The sequence below is a fragment of the Tachysurus fulvidraco genome, chromosome 14 (genome assembly GCF_022655615.1).
Source record: "Tachysurus fulvidraco isolate hzauxx_2018 chromosome 14, HZAU_PFXX_2.0, whole genome shotgun sequence".
NCBI classification, from domain to species: domain Eukaryota; kingdom Metazoa; phylum Chordata; class Actinopteri; order Siluriformes; family Bagridae; genus Tachysurus; species Tachysurus fulvidraco.
In genome coordinates, this window is record NC_062531.1 from 9951199 (window position 1) to 9975663 (window position 24465).

At 38.8% G+C, this 24465-nt stretch overlaps 2 protein-coding genes across 10 annotated transcripts in view; one reads left to right on the top strand and one right to left on the bottom strand.

Annotated features, from left to right (window-relative positions):
- fnbp1l (formin binding protein 1-like) overlaps positions 1 to 2630 on the top strand; it is a 42066-nt gene extending 39436 nt beyond the window's left edge. For 3 of the 4 annotated variants that reach the window (XM_027166528.2, XM_027166530.2, XM_027166532.2), the window contains one exon: positions 68 to 2630. In XM_027166528.2, the coding sequence (XP_027022329.1) occupies positions 68 to 246 (179 nt within the window). In that variant the 3' untranslated portion in view covers positions 247 to 2630. The remainder of the gene's footprint in view (positions 1 to 67) is intronic. The other variant, XM_027166529.2, reaches the window with a different exon arrangement.
- A 274-nt stretch (positions 2631 to 2904) lies between these two features.
- bcar3 (BCAR3 adaptor protein, NSP family member) overlaps positions 2905 to 24465 on the bottom strand; it is a 70574-nt gene continuing 49013 nt past the window's right edge. For 4 of the 6 annotated variants that reach the window (XM_027166522.2, XM_027166521.2, XM_027166524.2 and 1 more), the window contains 9 exons: positions 11079 to 11207; positions 7753 to 8192; positions 7179 to 7279; positions 6045 to 6772; positions 5175 to 5290; positions 4895 to 5066; positions 4661 to 4772; positions 4277 to 4483; positions 2905 to 3730 (listed from right to left, as the gene is read on the bottom strand). In XM_027166522.2, the coding sequence (XP_027022323.2) occupies positions 3555 to 3730; positions 4277 to 4483; positions 4661 to 4772; positions 4895 to 5066; positions 5175 to 5290; positions 6045 to 6772; positions 7179 to 7279; positions 7753 to 8192; positions 11079 to 11207 (2181 nt within the window). In that variant the 3' untranslated portion in view covers positions 2905 to 3554. Of the gene's footprint in view, positions 3731 to 4276; positions 4484 to 4660; positions 4773 to 4894; positions 5067 to 5174; positions 5291 to 6044; positions 6773 to 7178; positions 7280 to 7752; positions 8193 to 11078; positions 11208 to 19736; positions 20022 to 24465 lie in introns of those variants that run through there. The other 2 variants (XM_027166525.2, XM_027166523.2) reach the window with 2 other exon arrangements.

Sequence of the window (24465 nt, forward strand, 5' to 3'; positions counted from 1 at the left end):
CATGTCGCCGTACTGTATGTCTGTGTTTACATGTCTGTGCTCCTTTGTGTGTGTTGTGGGTCCACAGGTTCTAATGAGGGCACATTGATGATGAAAGAGGAGGAGGTGATGTATGTTATCGAGGAGGACAAAGGCGACGGCTGGACGCGAGTTCGCAAGCAGAGCGGTGAGGAGGGATATGTTCCCACATCCTACGTGGAGATTACGCTGGAGAAGCACAGCAAAGGTGCGGTTACCTACATTTGAGCTCTTCTGAAGCATGATCGTCCAGCCATGTTGACTCTCGGCATTATCACCACCACAACCTACGTCATACCCTGTTCACTGTGTGAGCTCAAGGACAAACACACAAATATATAGGTACACACGGGTTAAAGTGACCCAGACTATGTTTAGTGCGATGGCAGGTTACTTTCTTTTTCACATTTCAGATTTTATTCACTTAAAGTGTTCTTGGTTCTCAATAGAAGCCTTCCGCTCAGATTATTAGCTTTGTTCGCCACTTAATGTGACCTTTTATCTCAGGCATGCAGAAGGATCAGAAAGCTTCCATTCTTAAGGAACAATACCTTGTTTTCAGTAAGTATTACTGAAATGGACCTGCTGTTACTGTTCCTAGACGTTTTTCAGGTGCCACTTTTTCCATCCACGCTCAAGCTTAAGCCTTTAGGAGTCCAGATCTTTGAGAAACGTAGAAGAGTAAAAATGTTTGTTGAGTACACAAGCATGGAGCATTATTCTGGGCTGTATAACATGCATCAGCTTCATGGGTGTTACTTCTCAGTCCTGTCCTGTGATTTCTGACCAGATTTGGGTAATCTACATTTGTGTGCTACAGTACTGATCTTCAAATCATCGAATGGTGAATCTCAGGATCAGCAGTATATCTGTGTAAATCTCAATATAGTCCCTCTGTCCTGTCGAGTTGTGTTTTGTGTGTGTGACAGTGCTCTCTTTCCTTTCTCTGTGGCTACAGGTTCCTGAGTGGATGAGGGGCTCTGTGGTGTTGGTGGAAGGGACACTGCTCTGGGTCTGTTAGTAGGTAGTGCAGGGGGTTTCAGCTGAAAGAGACAGGAACAGAGAGGAGAAAGCAGATTGCATGTTTGCACGCTGACTCTCATTTCCATTAACATCATTTCGTTCAGCAGAAGCTTGTGCCGTAGACGCGGTAGTAGAAAAGGGGAGAGGGATGGAATAAAGGGATGGTGGGGGTATAAATTGAGGAATCAGCTGCATGGTAGAAAGCGTAGGAAAACCCAGTGCGCTGACCTAACCCGATGCATTTATCCTAGACTGTGCCTGACCCCAACATTGCGCCTTGTTGCACTCCATTCCAGTGCTGTCATAGGAATGTTTTCCTGTGTCATCCCTTTTGCTTGCCTTAACATGCATGACGTGAACATGTCACTCCATCTCCTCAGGGCTGACCTGTCAGCACCTGGTAGGATGTAACCACTTCTAATCCTTCATCACCCCATTTCTGTGCTGTCTGTTTATATCATTATTGCCTCCCCCCCCCATTCTGACTGTATCCATCCTAAATAACACAACCATCATGAATGCTAAGTATAACATGAACGAACCAGAATAGACACAGGACTGGACCACAGCAGCCCAATCACCAACGTAATTAGAACCAACTTGCAATTCTCTCAGTGTGTGCTGTGGATCAAAATACCACCTTGGACCAATAGATGATGTCATCATCATCGTGTCTGACGGAGCAAAGCCAGGATCTGTGAAAAATGCAGCGAACACTCCAGCAGCCTTCCTTACAGCCAATCCTAACACCTTCTCTTCCAGCTCTCAGTAACATGATCGAAGAAGCCCTTTTTCCGATGAGCATCCACATTATCCAAAAGCGTCTGCGTTATCCTTCTGTGTGTGTATGTGAACGTGTCATGCATATATTAAAACGACTTGTACGCATATGAATATATGTATGCATATGTATATACCTAGTTAGGTTTTATTACTGATTTGTAAGTATTAACATTCTTTATTTCATACTGAATGTGTTTTTACCATGTCTTTTTATAGGGTTTTTTAAATCGCGTGTACGATTTTTCGCTTCTCCGACTCGTGCCGTTTTCTCTTTGTAATCAGTGCTTCTTTTAAAAGTCTGCTGAACACTATTCTGCATAGGACCCTGGTCTTAACCGATGCACTTTTTACCCCAATTCATTTAAATTTGTATTGAGTGTGAATGAATGAATCATGTTGGCTCTGACTGCTCCTTTTTGTATAAATATATTGTACAGTAAGACAGTAACCACTATCTACTGGGGCGTTTGATCAAGAGCGAGAGCAAGCAGGAAATAAATGCTTAATACCCTTTGTCTCATTCTTTCTGTATGTATGTCTTGTGTGTGTGTTTTTTTTTTTTATGTAACACTTTTTAAAAATATGCAGCATTCTTCAATGTCAAGACCATTTTTGATGCTCGTTAACTAAGAATAACTTGTTATGTGTATGCTGATGAGAGCTGGGTGTATTGATAGTGAAATTTAGATCATTTATTTCACAATATGAATAAAACAATGCATTTTAATAAAAAAAATGATGCATTTTATTATATGTACTATTTTGCCTACGATACCATTTTGTAATAAATACGACTCTGATTTGAAGCTGCTGATTAATATTTCCTGCTGAAGTGCATTACGGAATCAGTTCTTTTTCTACACATTAAACAAGTAGCTACTTACAAAAACTAGTTAAGGCGATCAAATGCGGGATTGTTTTAACTCCCAGTAGTAGGTGATGCTTTTATTTAGTTCTGATCTGATCGCTTTTGTCCGACAATCCAAAAGATTTCCTTTTAGACACTAGCTAAAAAAAAAAATCCATTATTAAGTAAGAAATGCAATAATAAAATACAATAATATTCCTAAAACACAACCATGCCTTTGAGTTAGACATTTTATTTAGATTTCTTTATCTATACATTTGCAAGAGTTCATAGAAAGATATTAAAATTGAGATATTTACACAAGTGACAATTACAAATAAACTATATTACATGAATTAAAATCTTCACCTCACTAACAATTATATACAGTGTTTTACTTTCATTTACACAGTTGTTGAAATAGCATCATACTTTACAATACAGCTCTAGACTAAAACCATTGACTGAACAATTGTTAAGGTATAAATACAACATACGTTTTTAAAATTTAGAGAACATGCATGGTTCTCCATCCGTGTGTCCTTCTTTTCATCGACTCGAACCTTTAAGTTATGACGTTAACGGTTTAATTGTTTAATCACCACTTGTTACTGTAAGTGAACGATTCCTTTTTATTCTCTGTGTACCGTTGCCTCTCTGAGCACTCTTCATGTGCAATACTGTCCAGAGGGCAGAAAAATACCAACTTGTATTAGTTGAATTATTCCAGAGTGTGTGTATGGATTAAAGTCATTTGGAATGCAGTACAGTTCATGGAAGCTATGTTGTACCAAAGCACTTCCACCCAAGAGGGCCATGTGTATTCTGCATTTATTTTACATGCTTCCACGTGGTGTATAGAAGTGATCTGTGTCTGCTTTCCTCAGAGTTCTGTTTGTTTAACAGGAGGCTCTAGTTTTCTGGACAGTGCAGTCAGGATGAGTTTGAATTTGTCATGCCGTTCTGTTTGGTTTACCCCGGCTCCTCTGCTGCCCCAGAGCAGGCGTAACTGGAAGTCTGTCTTCAGGATCTCCAACATATCCTCATTAGGACTGAAGTCTAGATGGAAAAACAAGAACAATGAAGATCATGATTTAATATTAATGGTATTCATACAAGCTTGTACAAAATTTAGGTCTGATGAAAAAGACATTGACTGTGAAGATACCTCTGACCCTACTGATCTTGCCCACAGAATCTAAACTATACCAGGGGTCCTGAGCTTTCAAGGTACAAAGCATTAACAAATATACTGTTTCAGAACCCATTGTAACCCTAAGACTGTATAGGTTTCTAAACATCCGTTTATCCGGTTACATCTATGTGTACTAGACATTACATTTAACATTACAGATGCAGATACAATCAGTAATAACTGTTGGATTGGTCAAAATGTCTGGGTGAAAGTCTGATTAAAAAAATAATCCATGGCATCCTTGGTGCTAGTTAAAAATAGTGCCACTGTGGGGAAAAAATACCCTTTCCAATTGTTTCCTTTATATCTAAAACCTAATCATAAATGATTAAGAATTATGAGGTAAGAGTTGTTGATCGTGTTCGATGCTTATTGGGACCTTTTAAAATAAGCAAAGTAAGTATAAAGACCTTGCAGGACTCGCTTGGCATTATAGGTGTAGGTATCAGCGTTTCGTGAAACAGCACGAGCCTCCTCTAGATGGCGCAGCATGATCTCACAACCCTGGTCATTGCTTTCCCAGAGCTCCATGCCCTCAAATGCAGCTACTGGTCTTTCCATCAGGGTGAGAAGAGGCATCAACAGTGGCACAGTGGCTCTGCTCAGTGGAACCTCTGCTGCAGAGGGTAGAAGGTCTCTGTTACTATTAACCTCACAGACCAGTTTCACATTAACACAGTCTAAAATTAGTATAAACACTTTCAATCAAAACCACACTACAATCTATTGATTTATTCAGTATAATTATGACAGGAATAATAGGACTAAGAAAGGCAAACATGTACAAAACTTACCATTCCCGTCATACAGGCCTTTGTAGAAGGGTTTAAGAGATTTCTCATAAAGGATGGCAGTGTGTGTGTAATTCCTACGTAAGGCAGTCCATGTGTGATCCAGTCTTGTGATCTGTGAGCAGAAAGAAAATCAGAAATAATGTATTTCTCACAGTTTCACCACAGGCATCTTTCTTGTGTCCATGCAATGCTCATTTTCTGTGAGGTGCAGAGGGAGTGCTCAGTGGGTGCTACCTGAGGCATGTCCAGTGCTTTCATTATGGATGAGAAGGCATAAAGGTCTCCCATTGAGTCTTTTAGCTCCTGGGCGACCAGAATGATTCGGTTTAGTGTGGCTGCTCTCTCTTCAAGGCTCCCTGTACAACCAAGGATGTCCACAGCAACGCCAATCGCCATGGTATTGTGCCTATGTGGAATAAGGTACTTTAACTCAAATTGGTTTAGCTAACTCTATGACATTTTTAGCCTTTATGGTGTAGGACATCAGTATGTAAAGTAACAGTGTGTTGTTTACCTTTCCATGAGATCCTGACGGAGTTGCCGCCCATGTGGTAGGGTTATAAGTTCCAACCCGGAGGTTACACCCATCTGACATTTAATTTGATCTGAAACATTTAGAATCCGGGCAACCTGGCAAAAATACACACGCCGTTTACATGCTAGTTTCTGTCTTGTTTTCTTGTACATAAAATTATTATGGGGTGAATTAATTTACAAACATCCAAAGGAGTCTTATCCTTCTTGTTGCTAAAGGACCAAAAAACCATAATTTCCTCTACAGTGGACACCTATTCATCAGTTGAAACAATGTTTTTAAAACTAGATTTATTATATTCAAGTATGTTCTACATCTGTCTTTGTCTGAAACAACTAAACACTTCACACTCTACCAGGCTGGCAGGCTGAACTGGTCTCAGCTCCAACGTCTGAAGCGACAAAATGTCATACGGAAGTGCTGGTTATGAAACTGTCCCTGCTGATTGTATTCAGGTTATGGGTGTGGATGGGCGGGTTACCCTTTGGCACTTTTTTAGTAGTCCATGAGCTGGAGGTTGCCTGAAGGTCTCATTGCAAAAGTGCAGCTATTACTTATACAGTATGTTTAAAGTTTTTACTCTTACTCTTACTCCAGAGCATGTAACATTTATCTCTTTTTTTACACCTGCACTGTTGAGGGTCTTGAGGGTAGTGGCATCTTGGCAATGCTGAGATTTGAATTCACGGCCTTATGATCAGTGGTCCAACATCTGATACCACATTGAGATACCACTGGCCCCATTGTAGTATCAATGTCTACAATTCTGCCGTCACATGAGGTTGTAGACAAAGCTTCCTGAAAATGTATGATACCTAGAAACTTGATCAGAATTTTTTGTAAGCTTACCTCACAGTCAGCTTGCAGGATGTGCTTGGCGATGATTTTGGGATCCTGACTGACCAGCAGTTCTTTAGCTCTCTTCAACACAGACATTTCCAGTGGCTTGTTCTCTGATGGCAGTAACCTGAACTCTGCCTCCCCTGGCCTGAATGCCGATACCATCTCAAATACAGGCCTCTGGAAACCTCTAGCCTTCTTTGCATTAGAGTGTCGGACCTGTCTCTGCTTTTCCTCCTGCTTTTTGTCTTCCTCATCACTGCTGTTCTGCAGGGCTTCGATGGCATTATGGTAAGAGCTGCGATCCAGCTTTGTGCTCCCACCGCTGATTCTTTTCTCCTCCACGTTCAACCTGTCCACATAACCGTTAGAGGTGCCGATCATTTCCCACTCACTTGGACTACAAGGACTCAGCTCATAGTAGTTCACGTCTGGGCTAACAGGGCTGACTGACTGCTGTGGGTTAAAAGGCCAATGTTTCTGAGGTTTCGCTGGATGTCCCGGAGACACAAAGGGCGACTGGGGATGCCTCATGGAGGGTACTTTGCTGGGTTTAGGAGGTGGTTTGGGGCAGAGCTGACTATCAGAACCACGGATGGCCTCGCCTGCTTGTGTCTCAAAGGCCATCTTGCGAGGGACTGTAGGGCTGAGGGCTGGCTCACTGCCTGTCCTGAATACAGGAGACTTTGGGCTTGATTGGGCCTCCATATGGTGAATCTGTGCCTGAGGCCTTGATCCTGGAAGCAGTAAAGAATACATCAATTATTTATGATATTGTATTATTTACATATTTGTTATCCGATTTAATGACAGACACTATGCATTAAATATGGAAAAGGAAGATTTTTAGCCTAGTTGGCTAGGGAATAACATGTAAAATCTCTTCTGCCTTATTCCTGCATTCTAATTCACCCCTCCTACACAGAACAGTTACTTAGCATCTCAATTCTGTGGCTCACTTCACATAACAACTAAAAAAGTTGGACACTACAATGACTTTGAAAAAAGTCTTTTGCTGTTGTTCAGAAAGAACCATTTAGACAGAAAATAACTAGTTCGCAAGGCTGTCAGAGCAGAGGACCATCAAACGTGAAGTGTGTCAGAGCATCAGACGAGGATGAAAGCAGAAATGATAATGCTCACCGAGTGGAAGGAAACTCTCTGACTGATGGGTCTTCAGCGGACGTCTCCTCTCCTGAACGTGGTTTAGACACGCTGGCTGGCTTCCGCACTTATCTCTGTTGCTGTGAAGGAGAAAGATGGGTCATTTAGTCCCACGGTGCTCCTGATGAGAAGCATCACTGAACGTCTGGTGTGCACAACATTTGAGAAGAATTTTATATGTGCTCTGTATTTGTGGATTTCTGCAGCACAGAAGCTTGTAATTTTGCTAGGGTATTTTTTGTCATGGTTTGCCTTGGCATTTCACAGCAAGCTGGTTTTCTCTCTATTCAGCTACACATATTCAGCACATGCCTGGGTTATCCCCTGTTTAGCCACAGGATGGGTTTTCTTAGACGTGCACTTATCTTCTCTGGTTTGATACAGTATAAAACAGTGCTTTCTGTTGTAGATGTTTCGATTCACACCATAACCTAGACTGTGATCATTAATGGATTCTATCTTTAATTCAGAGATTATTCTATTTCTATTTATAAAATTCCTATTTCTGTGAATTCTTCCATGTGCTCTGGTAAGAGTTAAGAAGTTTGCTCACCTAAGAAGGTTTCCACGGCCATGGGTGTGATCTGGGACTTGTCCGTTCGTGATATTCAAGCTCAGTCGTTTGGAGCTCTGGTTCTTCTTTTCTCTGTGGCCAGACTCGGCACGGACAGATCCGACTCCGTACTTCTCCTCGAGGGACCGCAGTGGCAGCGTCCTGTTGATGGGCTGAAAGATGATGGCTCCCACCACCTCAGACACAGGCTCACGGTTACCAACGTAGTATCTCACTAGAGCGGGGATGCTGTCAAATCCCTCTTTCTCAAACAGGTACTGTACTCGTGAGTAGGCTTCATTCATCACCACCACCCTCTTGTTTATTTTGAAGTGCTGGGGGCTGTTCTTCCACTGGCACGTCAGAACGTAGTTTCCTGGGCTTGACAGGGAGTCACGGATCAGGAAATCACCATCACGCTGGACCAAGTTCTCAGCCACCTAATGAACAGGGGTTATTAAGCATTTTAAAATTGATGTTTCTGATAAAAGTTTGTTTCTGTGTGCTGGATTTATATAGTTTTATCTGTGGGTCAGAGATGAAATATGAAATTCATACAAGTATTATCCTCCAAAAAGTCATATTCTTTGTCTTAAATACGACAATTTAAGGTAGTAAAGATGAATAATGTGAAATCCAATGTGACAACAGTCTCAAAAACAGAATGATCTAACTTTCTAATCATTTACATTATATACTTTGATAGATTTGATGATGGCTGTATAACTGGTGATTCTTTCTGACTGGTTTTTAATAAAGCAGGTTTATTTTGGCCTATTGCATAAGACTAAATGTTCAATGCATCAAAATGTTCATTTGGTTGGAAGATCTTAACAGTGTAATGCAACAAGTTAGTAAAATTCGATTAAGATGTCTATAATTCGATTAAGATGGTGTAAGGCTGCTATGTATTCTGACAACTTTTTATTTGTCAGTGGTGAGAAAGGTGACTTTATGTATGAAATGAACTTGCAGGTATTCAGCAGGTTAATTACAGATCATATACCAGAATTATTGCAGAATGCTGTATAGAGCTTCTACATTGTATAAATACTGTTTTTTGTGTGTTATATAATAGTTTTGTAGTTTAAGGGTGCACTGAGATGTTGGTGTTGGACATGCTTTTTGTCTGCAACACTATATTGTCTCTCAAAGGAAGTGACTTGTTTTGTTGAACTGATTTATTTACACTACCCTGCTTTGATAGTTCACTTTTCCAGGTGGACTCGTACTGCAAGTTTATACCTGCCCAGTGCTAACATAAACCTTTTTGCCTCATTGATAGTCAGATTTTATTTTTCCACCTCGCGACTCACACAACACGTTCTAGACGTTCCTTCAAAGAAGCGAAATCGAGCACTAATTATAATCCCTGTCGTTTTTCTTTGGAAATGGAGTCAGAGTGTCAATCAGTGACTGACTTCTCTTTCGACTGGAGTGTCATTTGTTAAATCACCTTCAGTTGAGCAGGTCTGACTCGTTTCTGTTTAAAGCTGCTTGGCTGTCAGGGCTGATCATGATCTATGGTTCAGATTATGGGCACTCAGACTAATAATGTCTGATCCTGAGGGTTTTCAGCTCACAAGTCACAGGTCAAAGGAGGACATTTAATGGCCTGTGTGACCAGGTGTAAGTTATTCTGGCTCAATTCTCAAACCTTATTACATGTACAGGACGGATATGCTGGCATTGAAAACCATCATGTGATACAAATGGAAGTGCCAATTTGCTAAAATGAATAAAAAAAATGTTTTCTTTTATTAAAGCATTCTTCTAACCATTTACATTTTACATTTAACATTGACCACAAAAACAAGATTCAAATGTTATAACAGCTAGAACCAGTAAGCAATTCTCTTTTCTCTCTATTTTCAAGCTAATAAGGTAAAAACACAGCTTTAATTTTAAAAAGAAACCACAAAACCCTTTGTCCTAAAAAAAAATTCCCATGTTGTACTTAAATTTATACTTCTGACTGTTACAAAATACAGGCACTAGAGACTTCTAATAATTCTTTAGCATATAAACAATTACACATTTATATGGCACATCCAATTCCCGCATCCAGGCTTAATCTAGGGAAACAATATTATATTAGATGAGTGAATTGATATATTTTCCTGGGATTTGTTGCTTTATAGAAAATCACCTTCTGATTTGAGAATTTAACAGCAGTGTGATATACAGTGGTGCATTGTGTTAAATGAGCTGGCTCTATTGAAAATGCAGAATGATCGATTGTTCCGTTTATGGTTCATAAGCAAAGTGTGCAGAATAGCATCGGACTCGGCATCTACATCTGCTCTGTCCCTGTGACGTGAAACATGGACTGCCGCTGTGATTGAAGCCTGGTTGGATATGTAGTTAACTTCCTACCAAAAACAATGCAATGTTAAAGCAGTGTCTAGATTTCAGACTGAGTAACATTTTTTCTTCTGAATACCTGTTAGGTTAAATAATATTAATATAATATATATATTATTATAATATAACTGGATATGAAAGACACCTAACCAGAAGAATATGTATAAACGTATGCTTTTTTTAAATAAGCATCTAAAATTTGAAGGCATTATCTTCAAGCACAAAAATTCTGTGTAAGGTTATCTCAACAGATGTAAAAAAAAAAAAAAAAAAAAAAAAGATCTCAAACTAGAAGCCAAACGTGCCCTGACTAATTTGATGTCACATTGTCGGTGATAAACAAATTTATTTGTTTAGACTAATTGAAAATGTCCCATAAGTTGAGTTCCATTAAGGTTAAAAAAGGGTTACAGAGGATGAAATGCTCTTTTGAACACTTATGTGGCTCTACCAGTTCTAAGCAGGTTTAACTCCTGTGAACCGAGCAGTGAGACATTGTAAACTTTATTTACAAGCTTAACTTGTAACTGAGAGAATTTTCTGACCAAAGACTGACCTATCGGTTTAATGTATTGGAGGTGTACTAAAATTAGCAGCAAGATTAATGTGTAACTGACGTCATAGGCGCCTTCCATATCAGAGATTAGTGCTGGACTAACCTTGTCTCAAGGATGAGCTGTAGCAAACACAGCATGTGTCTTCATTTCATTATCATGTTTCACAAATACACTGAATGATCCTTTGCCAGAGATCAGACATGACTCACTTTACATGAACAACAAAATACAATTAGCCAACCTCAGCCGAAACATCAGAGACACTGAAATGAAGCTCTTGTCTATCTCAGTTAAAGAGAGACAATTCGAGATATACAGTACAACACAAAGCACAAAAAAGCACCAATTCCTGACCAGATACACCTTCCATTCTTCCTGTCTGTGCATCACTGTGAGTTTCCTTACCTGTCTTGGAATGGCTCCATGATACCATGCATGGCTGTGAGGTTCTTCTCCACACTGTTTCAGCTCTTCCTCCAGCTCCCGCCGTAGCTTCTCTGAAGCTCCATCCATAATATGTTTGTCCCTGGAAAACTGCACATAAATTGGAGCAATAAAGTCTTTCAGTGTCCTCAAATCCATACTTGCACCATACACACCGCATGTGGGTTTGTGCCACAAAGCAACCTTCACACTTCACACTCCCTCCCTTTTGCACCCTCTGCTACCGTCACTTTGAGTACAAACCTACCTACCTGAGTGATGTACCTGTTGATGATTTCCATGACTCAACACCCCCCCCCCCCTTTTTTTGTCTCCTAACCTCTGATAGGCTCTGGAACGTGCCCTAACCTTGCCTGTAGATGCACACAAAAGCCACTGCTTATTCCTGTTCTGCCATCTGACTCATCATTTTCTGTTAATGATTCAATTTTAGAGAAAACGGATGAGGGTTGAGTAATAAACTGTCGACTGAGTGTGCATTTCAGTATATTATATCATCTTTAATACTGGAAAGAATAATGTAGACCAGAGCTGATGAAACTTTAATATGTTGCTCTCTATGATACAAGACACTTAGTAAATACTATTGGCAAAACATAAAGGTTAATTTCAGTAAATTAATGAATTAGCTGACTTGACAATGGTGTTGAGAAACCGTTCATACAAGACATGCAAATAGAAAGTGCACCCACACACATACACCGTCCACGGCTGAGCAGGCACCAACCTGCCGAGTTACAACAATATAAACCTTTCCGAGTTTCTTAAACCTTTGTGTCCAAAACGAATGTGAAAGACTTGTTTTCCATTTCCACTGGTTAAACCCACACTACCTTTTATCCAACCTTTACTACAAACATACTAATATACTCCCTGTGCTAATAATATACATGGAGAGGAGTATATTTACAGTTGTCTTCTCAGTTCTCTTAGTTTATTGCTTTATATGTACTAGTGATAGCATGGTAAGGACTCTTAATTATTAAGTAATTTCTAAAAATTTTAACTGACTTTCAATATAGTATACAATAAACACAGGATACTTTTAGTGTGTAAATTGTAATTAAAAAATTTGAATTCCTCATTACCCAAATTCATGATTTTACAGTGTAGTACTTTAACTGACATGTAAAAAAGTAAAAATAAAGACTGAGAATAAACAAATATTTTTTTTGTATTAAAAACATTTCCATTGTACTATTAAGCCTATCGAGTCCTGAAGATCTGGCTTCTGCATCCCGGCTTCCACACAGGAAGGGAGGGCTTCCTTTCCTCTCTTTCTTTCTTTCTTTCTTTCTTTCTTTTTTTTTTTTTTTTGGTTTTGGATTTTCCCCCATGTTCTCCTCGGTTCAATTTGGTCCGCTGCCAGTACCAGCCTCCCAGCCAGCTTTCTCCTCAAACAACATCTACCAGCCATGAAGGGTGAAGACTAAGCTGATCCAGCCAAATACATATTTTGAGGACAGCATTATCTAACCTCTTCCATATACATAAGCTCACAGACATCCATGACTGGCTAGTGTCAGTGTGATTAAAGGGAAGTCTTTTCTCTCTCTGTCTCTCTCTCTGTCTCTCTCTCTGTCCCTCTCTCTGTCTCTCTCTCTGTCTCTCTCTCTCTCTCTCTCTCTCTCTCTCTCTCTCTCTCTCTCTCTCTCTCTCTCTAGTGTATAAAATACATAATGTACTTAAATGCACACAAAGTAAATTACACTCTATATGTAATGAGGTATACCATATTTTCCAAAGGGAGGACAATGTATTCCTGAAAACAGAGCACTCTGCGTGATTGACCAGTTCCAAAGCAAGTTTGTAAATATGCACTGGATGACACTGATAACATGCAGAATGTCCTGTGCAAAAGACCTGTCTGATTCAGTACTTTAATGGCTTTGTTGTTGATCCGGTTAAGTCTAACGTGACATTGTGTGTCCTTTATTTACACAAATTAACGTCTCTGATTAACTGTAAATGATGTCAAATCATTTATTTGTGGCAGAGAAAAACACAGCTTGAACTGCAGGGGGTAAAAATGTTCAGGATATATAAAGTGTAAAGAACATCCTCGCTGCTTCTTCATGTATACTGAACATTTGGAATGCTTGATATGTGTGGTACCCAACCTCAGAGTCTTAAAAGTAGTAGCTTCATGCCCAATGCTGTAGTTGTGTGTCCTGCGGCTGCTTCATGTGGTGTTGGTGCTTAACCTCAGGCTAAATCTGGCTGTGCGGGAAGAGCCTTTGCACCAGTTCACATTTTTTGTGATCCTGTGTGTTATATGCTACATAAAACTGTCACAGAATTGCAGGAAATTAGGAGCAAAGTTGTGTGCTTTGTTTGCATTGTGTAGTGGAAACTCAAACTGATACGGCAGTGACTTAATAAACCGAGCTGGAGCTCGCTTACGCACACATGCACTTACACAAAACTGTACTGTACTTCCTGCAGCAGTATGTTTTATTAGTGTGGCTCATTTAAAAGAGTGTGTCACTTTAGCCTTTGGATTAAAATAGTTTTTTATGGTTTGATAAACTGCCACTCAGCTCGATATAGCTGTGGACCTGTGTCGCTGAGAAGCGTTTGTAGTGATGTCATCGATTCAAGAGACAAACAGGATAAAGCAAACAGATAGTAGGTGTGTCTAAAACATGAGGCTGTATTCAGAGGCAGGAAGGCCTCGAGTCATGTCCTAATTGAAAGTTTTCATACAATGCTGCATTCTGAGCCGCTTTCATCCGTCTGATTTTTTTGAAAGCAGGATACGTGTTTTCTTTACTGTCCTATTTATATCTTAATCCAGTCAAAAATCCTCTAAAAAATATTCTCTACAAGTAATTACAAGTAATCATTTGGTCTATTTTCTCCAACAGTGTTTTATTCTATCTCACATAATGAACTTTATCATAGAGACTGTTGTCTTATTGATGCTAAGACCTTTGTACTTATTGATGATTAGCAATGTGGCTGATTTTTTTTTCTTATTCTCCTAATAATTATTGATATTTTTTAAAAATTCAGCACAAACCACTTAACATACAAACTTTGTCCAAACTGCATTTTAAATCTTTTTTAAAGCTTGAATATTAAAATGATTTTTATTTTTATTTAGATCCTTTATATGCTTAGATACTGAGTATGTGTCGGCTTGAACACTGGTGATGTTACATTCAAACTGCTTCAACAGTTTGAATGTAACTTTGCACACATCAGGACAGATGTGCAGATTCGGGCCCTACTTTAATTTGAGTATTCTTGTGTCTTCCTGTATTTCTCATTCTTTCTTTCTATCTGCCTCCCTCCCTTACATCTATCCATATATCCATCCATCGCCTTACACTCTCTGTGTATTTCCTTCAGGAAATGCAAAATCTAGTTGATTTACTCCATTCACAACAGTGTGGTCTTGTTAATCATGCTGACTCTGTCTGTACTTTAAGCAGTGACTGTGGCCAGCCCCCAAGCTTCAAGCTCAACCAAATAAAGCGTGTAGAGCTATAATTCCAATGGAACAGGAAGTGGTTGCTTTTGAACGGGAATGTTCTTTGGTTGATGAAGTGTTTAGTGGATGCACAATGGTGTGTTTAATTTTCTTTTTTATTTCTTGGCATGTGCTAAACACAGCTGTTAAACCAGAAAGACTGGGTGTAACACTCAATTGTTTTGCCTCTGTTGTGTATTTTTTGCACCGAAATAGATTTAGACAGGTTTCTGATGCACCTCTCACACATCTATTATAATGTCAGCCTAGTGTTGATTATTGAATTATTGAAACCGTATGTGAAACTTGTGTTCAGTAGAAGACCCTGCATATCTTATTTACCCTTTAAAAAAATGCAAGCAGTTAAGAGGTAAAACTAAGTGGTTCCCATTTGTTAGTGCTATTCCTATACAGTATGTACGGAAGACCGAAGAGTGGCTTAGGTTGAAAAAGACAGATCTGCAGAGTACCGTTTCCCTTGGATAGCGAAACGTTTTCCACAAACTGGTTCTAATTTCAGTTTAATTTCTGAATCTAATTTGCTCTGGGGAATAAGCAAAGCCACTTGAGATTTCTAACTATGATATTTCTTCATTTGAATAATAAATTAATAATGTAAATGTAATAAAATATGAATTTAATTATCTCCAGAAATTCATGCACAATGACTGCTAGCCCTGCCCATCGAGTAGGTTGATCTCCATGCTTAACATCTCCATGCTTTTTTTTTTCATACAAATATAGAACGACAAGCCCATGACTGAAATAACCTTAGATGCCACTGGTATTGTAGCAAGAGACGGGCGGCGCTCTCTCACAATTTAGTCAACAGTGGGCTGAGCCATCACACCACAAGCCACAAATTACAGCCACCAGACGAAACATACTTTTTAACTGGCTGGAGAATCCATCGGAAAGTGCTTGTTTGTCTTTGTTCTTTCTTTTAATCATGACAGTATTAAGCAACATGTTGACCAAATGAAGCAATGAAACAACAAAATTAAAAAGAAAAATCCCACTGAACTAATTTATGTTTTATATGTATTCTCCTAGCCCAGAGGCCGAGTTGGCATGTTATATATCATGTGATTTTTGTGCCCGTTGCTGTTGGCTTTCCTGGCATCTCAAAAGCATTAATTCTGCTGTACGCCATCTATGCATGGCTTAGAGTTATGAGTGTGAGCTCAGAAGCATTTTAAGGTAGGCTAAGGCCATAAACTTTTAAAAATAGCTAAAGCACCATGCCACTGTGACTGGGTTAATCCTTTTATCAAGTCATGACATTGCACAAGTCAAAGCATTTGTCACAATTTCAGTCCCCAGCATGCTTCTGCTTTTAATAACACTGACATGTCCATGTTTGTGCAATGATGTGGGATCCATGTGCATAAGTGACTTCAGAGAAGCCTGGGTCATTTGACTCTCCTTGAGTCGTAACTAGATTATTGCTACTGTATGCTTCTTCTTGTTAGCTGAATTTATAGAGCAAACTAAATGAGCTCAAGAAAAACGGATTAATTATGAATACGTTCTTTAGGTTCATGAAAATAAATACTTCACATGAATTAAAATATCAGATACAGAATTACGTACAATATATAATACCTTTATAAATATATACTAGATTTATTAGTAAATGTATTTTCAAAGTTGCCATGTAAATACATACAGTATGACCTTATGTAGCTTTTAAAATGAAACCCCACTATTGAATTCCTCTCACAATTTCCTGTGAAACCTTAAAGATAATCATAGAATGAAGATACCAGATCTCTCCAGAGGTTTTCAGGGTAATTAGTGAGCAGTGATAGTGGTCTCATGTACAGTCTCACCCTTCCTGAGCTAAAGTAAGCAAAGAGCTCAAAATATATGAGTGGTCCATCTGAGCCTTTAGTCCTCTGGGTTATAAAACCCACAAGCTTCCTTCCGTATCACCCCATCTTCGTTCCATATCACCCATCTCCCTGTCCCAGCCATCATCTTTGTTCCTTAGGGCCAGCACTGTGTCCCTGTATACCCTAGAGTCTCAGGCACCAGAAAGCCCAGGGGAACAGAGGACAGCAGAGAAAGGGCTGCTGCTGCTGCTGCTGCTGCCTACTGAAGATTTATTACGCTTTTAAAGTGATTGCGAGTGTGTGTTTCTTTTTATTTCTTTTTATGTCTGTAGCACAGCATTTAGTCTTTTATATCTCTCCAACTTCCTAACATATCTACATTTGGCAGATTTGTGTATACTGTTTGGATGAAGTGTAATAATGTGGAGCTGCAAGTCCACTTAAATTAGACTCCCTATTTTTCACTTTCTCTTCCACCTTTCTTCCAAAGTTTGTCCCAATTTTTCTGACAAGTTCTTTCTATTTATATCTGTATGATGTCTGTTGCTGTTTATTCTAAACTATAAGCCAAGTAAGAAAACAGCAAGTGATCTTGTCTGAGATTTTTACAACCAATACAACAGAATAAAATTTCTTTCTTTCTTTCTTATTTTCTTTCTTTCTTTCTTTCTTTCTTTCTTTCTTTCTTTCTTTCTTTCTTTCTTTCTTTCTTTCTTTCTTTCTTTCTTTCTTTCTCCCTCCCTCCCTCCCTGTCTGTCTGTCTGTCTGTCTGTCTGTCTGTCTGTCTGTCTGTCTGTGTTCCAGTTTGCTCAGTCTAACCCTGTTCTGTCTTAGATTTTATTGGGGTGTATGAATTGGGGTCTGGGGCAACTAGGTTAGATCACTCAAAAACCTGAATATTGTCTTTACACTGCTTCCTTTAGCACACTGCAGTTGAACAGTTTAAGAGGTTTTACAGCTCAAAGTCTCACATTCCAATGTAGATGACCGATTATTTAATCCTAGTTACTGATAAAATACGAAGGACCATGATGATTAAGCACAGACTCAGTCGCCATCGTCTGGATATAAAGATTGGCACACACAAAACTGACTGCAGAAATAAAGAGCATGCCACCGGTGTAAAAAACAAGTTAAAATAGTGCTGCACTTCTCAAGTACATATTCAAAACTAAGTAAAATACACGAGGGTATATTTAGCTTTATATTCTGAGTTTGACGATGTTAAGAAAGAAATTAATAGAACAGAAAGGAGATCGCAAACTCGAATCGAAAGTAAGAGAAGCAAATTATGTGTAATATGTTTACTGTTGGTCACAAATCCAGCTACTCTTAAGAACAACCTTAACCTCAATAAACTAAATATTAAAGTTCTTTTTATGATTTTATTTGAATCAAGCTGTGTGTGTTTCTTTCAGACCAGGCAGATGACATCATAGATAATAAACAAAAAATTGTCCATAAAAAGAGCACACACAGTCCCTGCTATACACTTGCTTTTAGCACAGATTTGATCATTTCTTTTAGCACTGCTTGATCCTTTTTTCTGACTCTAGTTTTAGATGATGACACGGTCAGCACACATCACATGGTGATGATCTAAACCTCTAATGCACTGTCATACAGGAGGTCTGAGCTGACCACAGTTGTTCAAGGTGATAGATGGTACTTTTCCAGGCTGTGTCAGCAACTCAGGGGGCTTCCCACGGTCCCCTATCTGTGCTGACCTCACACTTCTGTCACACTATGAACCCTATGCCAGCTTACACTCACAGTGTGTGACGAGGACAGTGTGTTAATATATCCTCAGATCCTTCCTCTGTGTTAATATAGCAGATTGGTATGCCTGCTTATTTAAAACCATGCTATCATCTTCTCTTTCGGCTGATCTACACATGCTTACTCGCCCTCACATCCACACCAAAATAAAACATCTTTTATATACCCAGAGGAAGTGAACTCCATCGGCAGTTGCCTATATGGCTAGCTAAGTCCTCTTTAACTATGTGAAAGGTTGTGCCGTCCAGTCAGAATAAAGAAGCCATGCAGCCAACACGAACACTGCCCACTCTGTTTCTTTCCTTCTCACTGACCCTCACAACAGACCAGTGCCACACTAAACGTCAGAAGTGCTATATTTAGGAACAATCTTTCCCAGAAAAAAAGCATCAGCTTGAATGTCTGAGTAGATCTTCAGGGTCCTGGTAGGGTCCAGTGGGCTGCCAGGCCAGATGTTAGCAATAACAAAGAGCCAGCTATTTTTGGAAAACATTTTCCACTGATTTTAGAATCTAGAGCACTAGGATTCCTTTGAAGTATTGGCTGAGGCTCATTTTCTTTATGGTGATGCTTTTTTATTTGTTTTGTCTTTCATTAGAAAAAGTGTTTTCTTACATCCAGTTAAATTTGACACCAGAATATTGTATTAATAGTCTGGTATTCTCTCTCTCTCTCTCTCTCTCTCTCTCTCTCTCTCTCTCTCTCTCTCTCTCTCTCTCTCTCTTATACACACACACACACAATCTCTCTTATATTCATGCTATTTATAATACATTTATTTTTTGCTGCTTTATGACATATTGGCCAGTCTGGAATTACATCGTGTCATCGTGCCTGTACAAACATGTAAGGTGCAAAATTAACTCTGGTAATTGAATGTTATTGAACACGTATCTTGCATCAAACACGTTTAACACATTCTGGACAGAAGTACAACACAGCTTGCATGGTTACATGAAGATACACCTAGTGTAAAATATAAGGTGTACGATTTATTAATGATTAATGAATTCATATTAATTAGCACTGAATTAAGTGCAAACACATAAAAGGATAGATAGATAGATAGATAGATAGATAGATAGATAGATAGATAGATAGATAGATAGATAGATAGATAGATAGATAGATAGATAGATAGATGGATGGATGGATGGATGGATGGATGGATAGATAAATAAATAGATAGACAGACAGACAGACACTCTCAAGTAAGTGGATCACAAGGAGGAATAGATGATGTCAGACACTTTCACTTACTGTAATGAATACTGCTATAGATCCAAAGAGCAACGACTGACACAATAACCTGCTTTTTACAGCACTCATATATCATCTTACATCTCTATCCTCACACTCCTCTGAGTGCAGCACTAACATGGACAAGTGCACATGTGCCCAAATCTGTACTGTGTTAATCCCGATCCAACAGCAATATAGCGGTGTCTAACATCACTTTTTACACAATCAAGAGACACAGGAATCCACTGTGTTCAGTAAAAAGAAAGAACAAGTGCATCTCTCTCTCACCTTGGCTCTCATGACCGAGTTCTTTTGGTAGAAACAGCACAGGGCTGCTGTGATGGTCCTCAAAACACTGCATCTCTCAGACATTTCTGTCCTTCAATAATTCCTCAGTGTTAGAAAACAAGTAATCAGCACATCCAGATCACCTCCAAAACTCACAAGTTCATCACTTCCACATGACTCTCATGTTTGGCAGCATGCTCACTTCTCTGTGTGTGTATCTCTGGCAGTCACTCAGCTCAAGGCTGTGTGTCTGTGTGTCTGTGTGTCTGTGTGTGTGTGAGTGTGTGTAAGATCAGTGTTGCCTATGCCTCTCCATGCCTTTCCTCTAAGCCCCGCTCAGTCTATGTATGGAGGTGGGCTTTTCCCATGTGACCCCAGCATCCACCCAATCCAATCAAAGCCATTTGCAGACACAACATACTCTGAAGCAGAGAGGGGAGGGGGAAAGTGGTAGTGGAGAAGCAACGAGAAAAAGAAGGTGAGTTTGTACTATATTTCTGTGGTGTTATAGGGAGTAAAAGACTTAGATTGAGTGCAGTTTGGAGGAGAGAGTCAGCAGGAGAAAGGCTTGATAGAGGCTGTTTCTGTACCCCACCACTGAAAAAACTCAACCTGAGTCGTATTCAATAGCTCCTTGTGAGGTTTCTAAAAGTGGATCTATTCTAGTTACACATTTACAGCCAATAATAATCAGTGTCTGTTTCTGGGTTTATGCCTGGAGATCCTGAAAGAACAAGGTGTTCTTTGCCATTTCAACGGTCACTATTATATCGACATTTTCCACAAGTACAAATCAATGCTGTTTTTTTTTTTTTTTTGCATTTCAGGGCCATTTATTTTAACTCTAATTCATTTACATTTTGAATGTGTTAGAACTGACTACAGATCGACCACATAAAATGCATTTTAGACTGATTTCCACTCAAACTAAGCTCTAAGATGAATGCTCTACACATGAAACCCCTCTTTTCTCTCCAAGCAACTGAAACAACACACATTTCATCATATGTCTATGACCGCTAAAGAAATGCTATGGAAATACTGAGGAAACGTACAGCTTCACATTAACACACATCTTTTACGCAAATACTACTGGATAAGGGGAACAATGCAGGAAGTGGTGAAGTTATGACACCAGAGTTGATCTAGCTAATGGGAGATACACGTATTGCTTACAAATGTATGCCTGTGGTTAAAGGATCTTCTGGTTTATGTGGTTTATGGAAAGTATATGTGTTCTTTTTTGAGGCTACAATAGCCTGTTTGCTATTGACACACATGCTACTGAATTTGAGTGTTACATAAAAATGAAATGATTGTGTTCACATTGAAGAAAGGTTTTGTTTCAATATGACTTCAATTGTAAAGATGAATTTGTTAAAAAAAAAAAAAAGAAAGAAAGAAAAAGACTTTTTGAATTTTGTTCAGGCGCAATAAAGAGTAAGAATTAAATTCCGACAGGCGAAGCTGTTATAGAGAATAATCAACAATGTTGTGTATAGCTGTGACCTAAGGTGAAGCTGATTAAACTTTTAACACCCCAAAATTAATGATCGTCTTATAACCGCATGTCCGGAAGTGTTATTGTTATTAGGCTTAGATTATCTGATGTATTTCAGCTGATCTTATACTCTGATCTGCTATTATAGAAACTACACTAAGTTAGGGCTCATTAATATAAATATGTGTTGTCTTGCAGTCAGCACTGTTGTGAGAGATGTAATGTTATAGATGACTGACCAATCCCATTCAAGAACAACACTTTTGTATAATTGTTATTATGATTTCTATTTACGTTTATATGTTTTTTCAGGTATAGCATTTATAGCTAAAATAGTTTCTAAATTCCTACTATTACTAGTAGGAAGTGATATTTATAGACCAGTCTGAGCTGCTCCTGATGAGTGAGGAATATTGTAATCATAACTGACAGCTCAGTGTTCAGGGAGCAGCAGGACAGTGTCCTGTTTCAGGGTGCGCTAAACTCAACTAAGGCAGTGTGTGGGGCTTATACTGTAGGTAAAAACATTTCTCAGCAGGTGTCACTCTGGTTGCTCTGTGACCCAGCTGCTCTTATCCTCTACAGGGTGATCCAAATGAACACCCGTCTCCCTGGGGGGCTATAAACACCGAGCACTCACTCGCTGACTTAACACAAAGCTTTGTGGTATTGCACTTATTGCAGCTAGCTAGCTAACTAGACAGGACTTTCTTGAAATGGGTGAGGGCAGACGGGCAGACGGGGACTTTCTCTTTATTAGCTGTGTGGATAAGAGCATTAGGAATTCTCTCATTTCCACTGAGGGAAATCCGTCTTTAGCCGGAATGATATTTGGAATGAACATGAGCAGCGCGTGAAAGTCTGGGAGATTAAATATAAAGCTTAGTACGATGGCAGACTGGGTTAGTGCATATGTGAATGCAAGCATTTATTCAATTCAATCAATTCAGTTTGTGAGAACATAATCACAGTGTACTACTAGACATATTTACAATGCACTTCACATTATATACGGTATAATTCATGATTCATACCGTATATAATGTGAAGTGCATTGTAAATGTATGTATGAGCACATTGCATCTTTTTCACATTTTTGCACATTTCAACTGGCATTTTGCAAATTTTTTTAACCTGTTTGTAAATTGTTCTAATTTCTGTTTCTTAACCACTGTATGTAAATGGTTCTGCAATTTCTGGAGCTCGCTCCCAAGAATTTCACTCACCATGGCACATGTGCTGTGGTGATGTGACAATAAAGGTGACTTGACTTGACTTACAATGAGAATTAAAATTAGTGTTCTTTTAGTTGCCCAATCTAAACATATCACAGTAATTTAAGAAGCTTTAGTTTTGCCGTGTTTAGGACACCACTTCTGCATTCAGTCAAAAATACTTCATCTTTTTCTAACATTTTTATGACCAGACATATGCAATTACAGCTTCTAGAAACATAAACAAGGACACTGAGTATTTGCAATGCTGTAAAGTCCACACTTTAGAGTGCAATCCGAGTCTGTGTACTAGCTTTACTAGCTTTAATTGTCACAGAATTATTTGGGGATACAAACGGTTGGATTTCTATCAGCAATGACTTGTACTTTTCCCCCCATTACGTATTAGAGGTAAACAAAGACATTATGAGTGCTTGGCACACCCTAAAATCTGTTCAGGAATGTTCTCCCAGAGGGTTTGCTACCAAACTAGCTAATTAGACTCAATAAAGCTCCAGAGCCCTTCGAGCAAATACATTTTTACATGGCTCAGTGGGAAATGGAGTCTGCTTGGTGCTTTTTTATTCATGAGAGTGAAAATCTCAGGGAAAGGAATGCAGGTCAGGAGAAAACATACATAAGTATATCCAAACTACAATATATTCACTCTAAACTATGAAAATATATCCAAAACTTTTGCTTTTGTTCTCTACTAAGGAAAACATTCAGTGTAATTATGCAAGAGGTATCCTGTGCCTCTGATCTGTGTGCTGTTATATATATAAATAAATAACTGCATATGGGTGTTTTGGATACAGTGATTCATGTGAACTCTGTCAGATACAGACCTTAGAACACAGCAAGGACAAACTTGTTCCTGCTTCACAGATCAGATCGAGTATGAGAACAGAGTGTTATAGTACTGTACACACAACATTACACCGTCTCTCAGACAGATAGCCACACACATACTCACAAAAACACATAAGTGATGTGCCTGTTAACAACGGAAAAATGACTTTCCGATGAATAACAGATGCAGGTATAATCTTAAATAGCACTTTTAAAGATTTCACAGCAAGAAGTTCAGCTTCTCAAACTGTGTCCAACAACAATAACTTTTTGCCTGCTGCCTAATAATAACTGGATTAAAATGTGTTGTTATTTTACAATAAAACCCATATGACACTCGAACGCTCGTCATTAAGTTGTCTGCTATAGGAGACAGGATTTATCCTTCTATAAATGAAGGATTTTCAGTAACTGGTTTCAGTTTCTCTGAATAGCCTGAAAACTTTATGTTGGTTTAATAACATAACAGACATTCCACAACATTAAATTTAACTATAAACTCTTTTTTTTTTTAAAGTATGATTCGTCATTCTTTAATGAACAAATTGGCAAATTGCTGCGGCATTAAATAAATAAAGCACTCTGGCCTGTTGGCACCTTGTTATTACTTTTCCTGTAACTACATGCCCTGTTTTGTTTAACTGTTCCTTGTTTGTCATTTCAGGACAAATGATAGCTACATGACAGAGGAAATCTTTTACACTAGAGAAACAAACACGTTTTGCCTCAATGATTACGCATACTGTGTCTGAACAGCTGCACTAGCCTTGACTGAATATTTTTAAGCATTTTGTATACACATTGTCTATTTGTCTGTACATTAGTATCGAGCTGCATTACATCACTAATATTTTTTCTACTATCATTATACCTTGTTACGCCCCAAATTCAACACAAATTCAACACAAATTGAAATCTTCAAACCCGCCCTAAGTGTTGGAATGAACTTCCAGCCTCAATCTGGATAGTATATATACTATATACAGACTATATTAAAGAAACAAACAAACAAACCGCTAAAGACCCACCTCTTTTGTGAACACTTAACTAAACACTATTGTGTCACCACCAAGAAATACACTTGCTCTTCTCACACTCAATTTATAATCCTCTATCCTCTGCCTTATATACTGCTTGTGATACACAGATATTACCAGTAGAG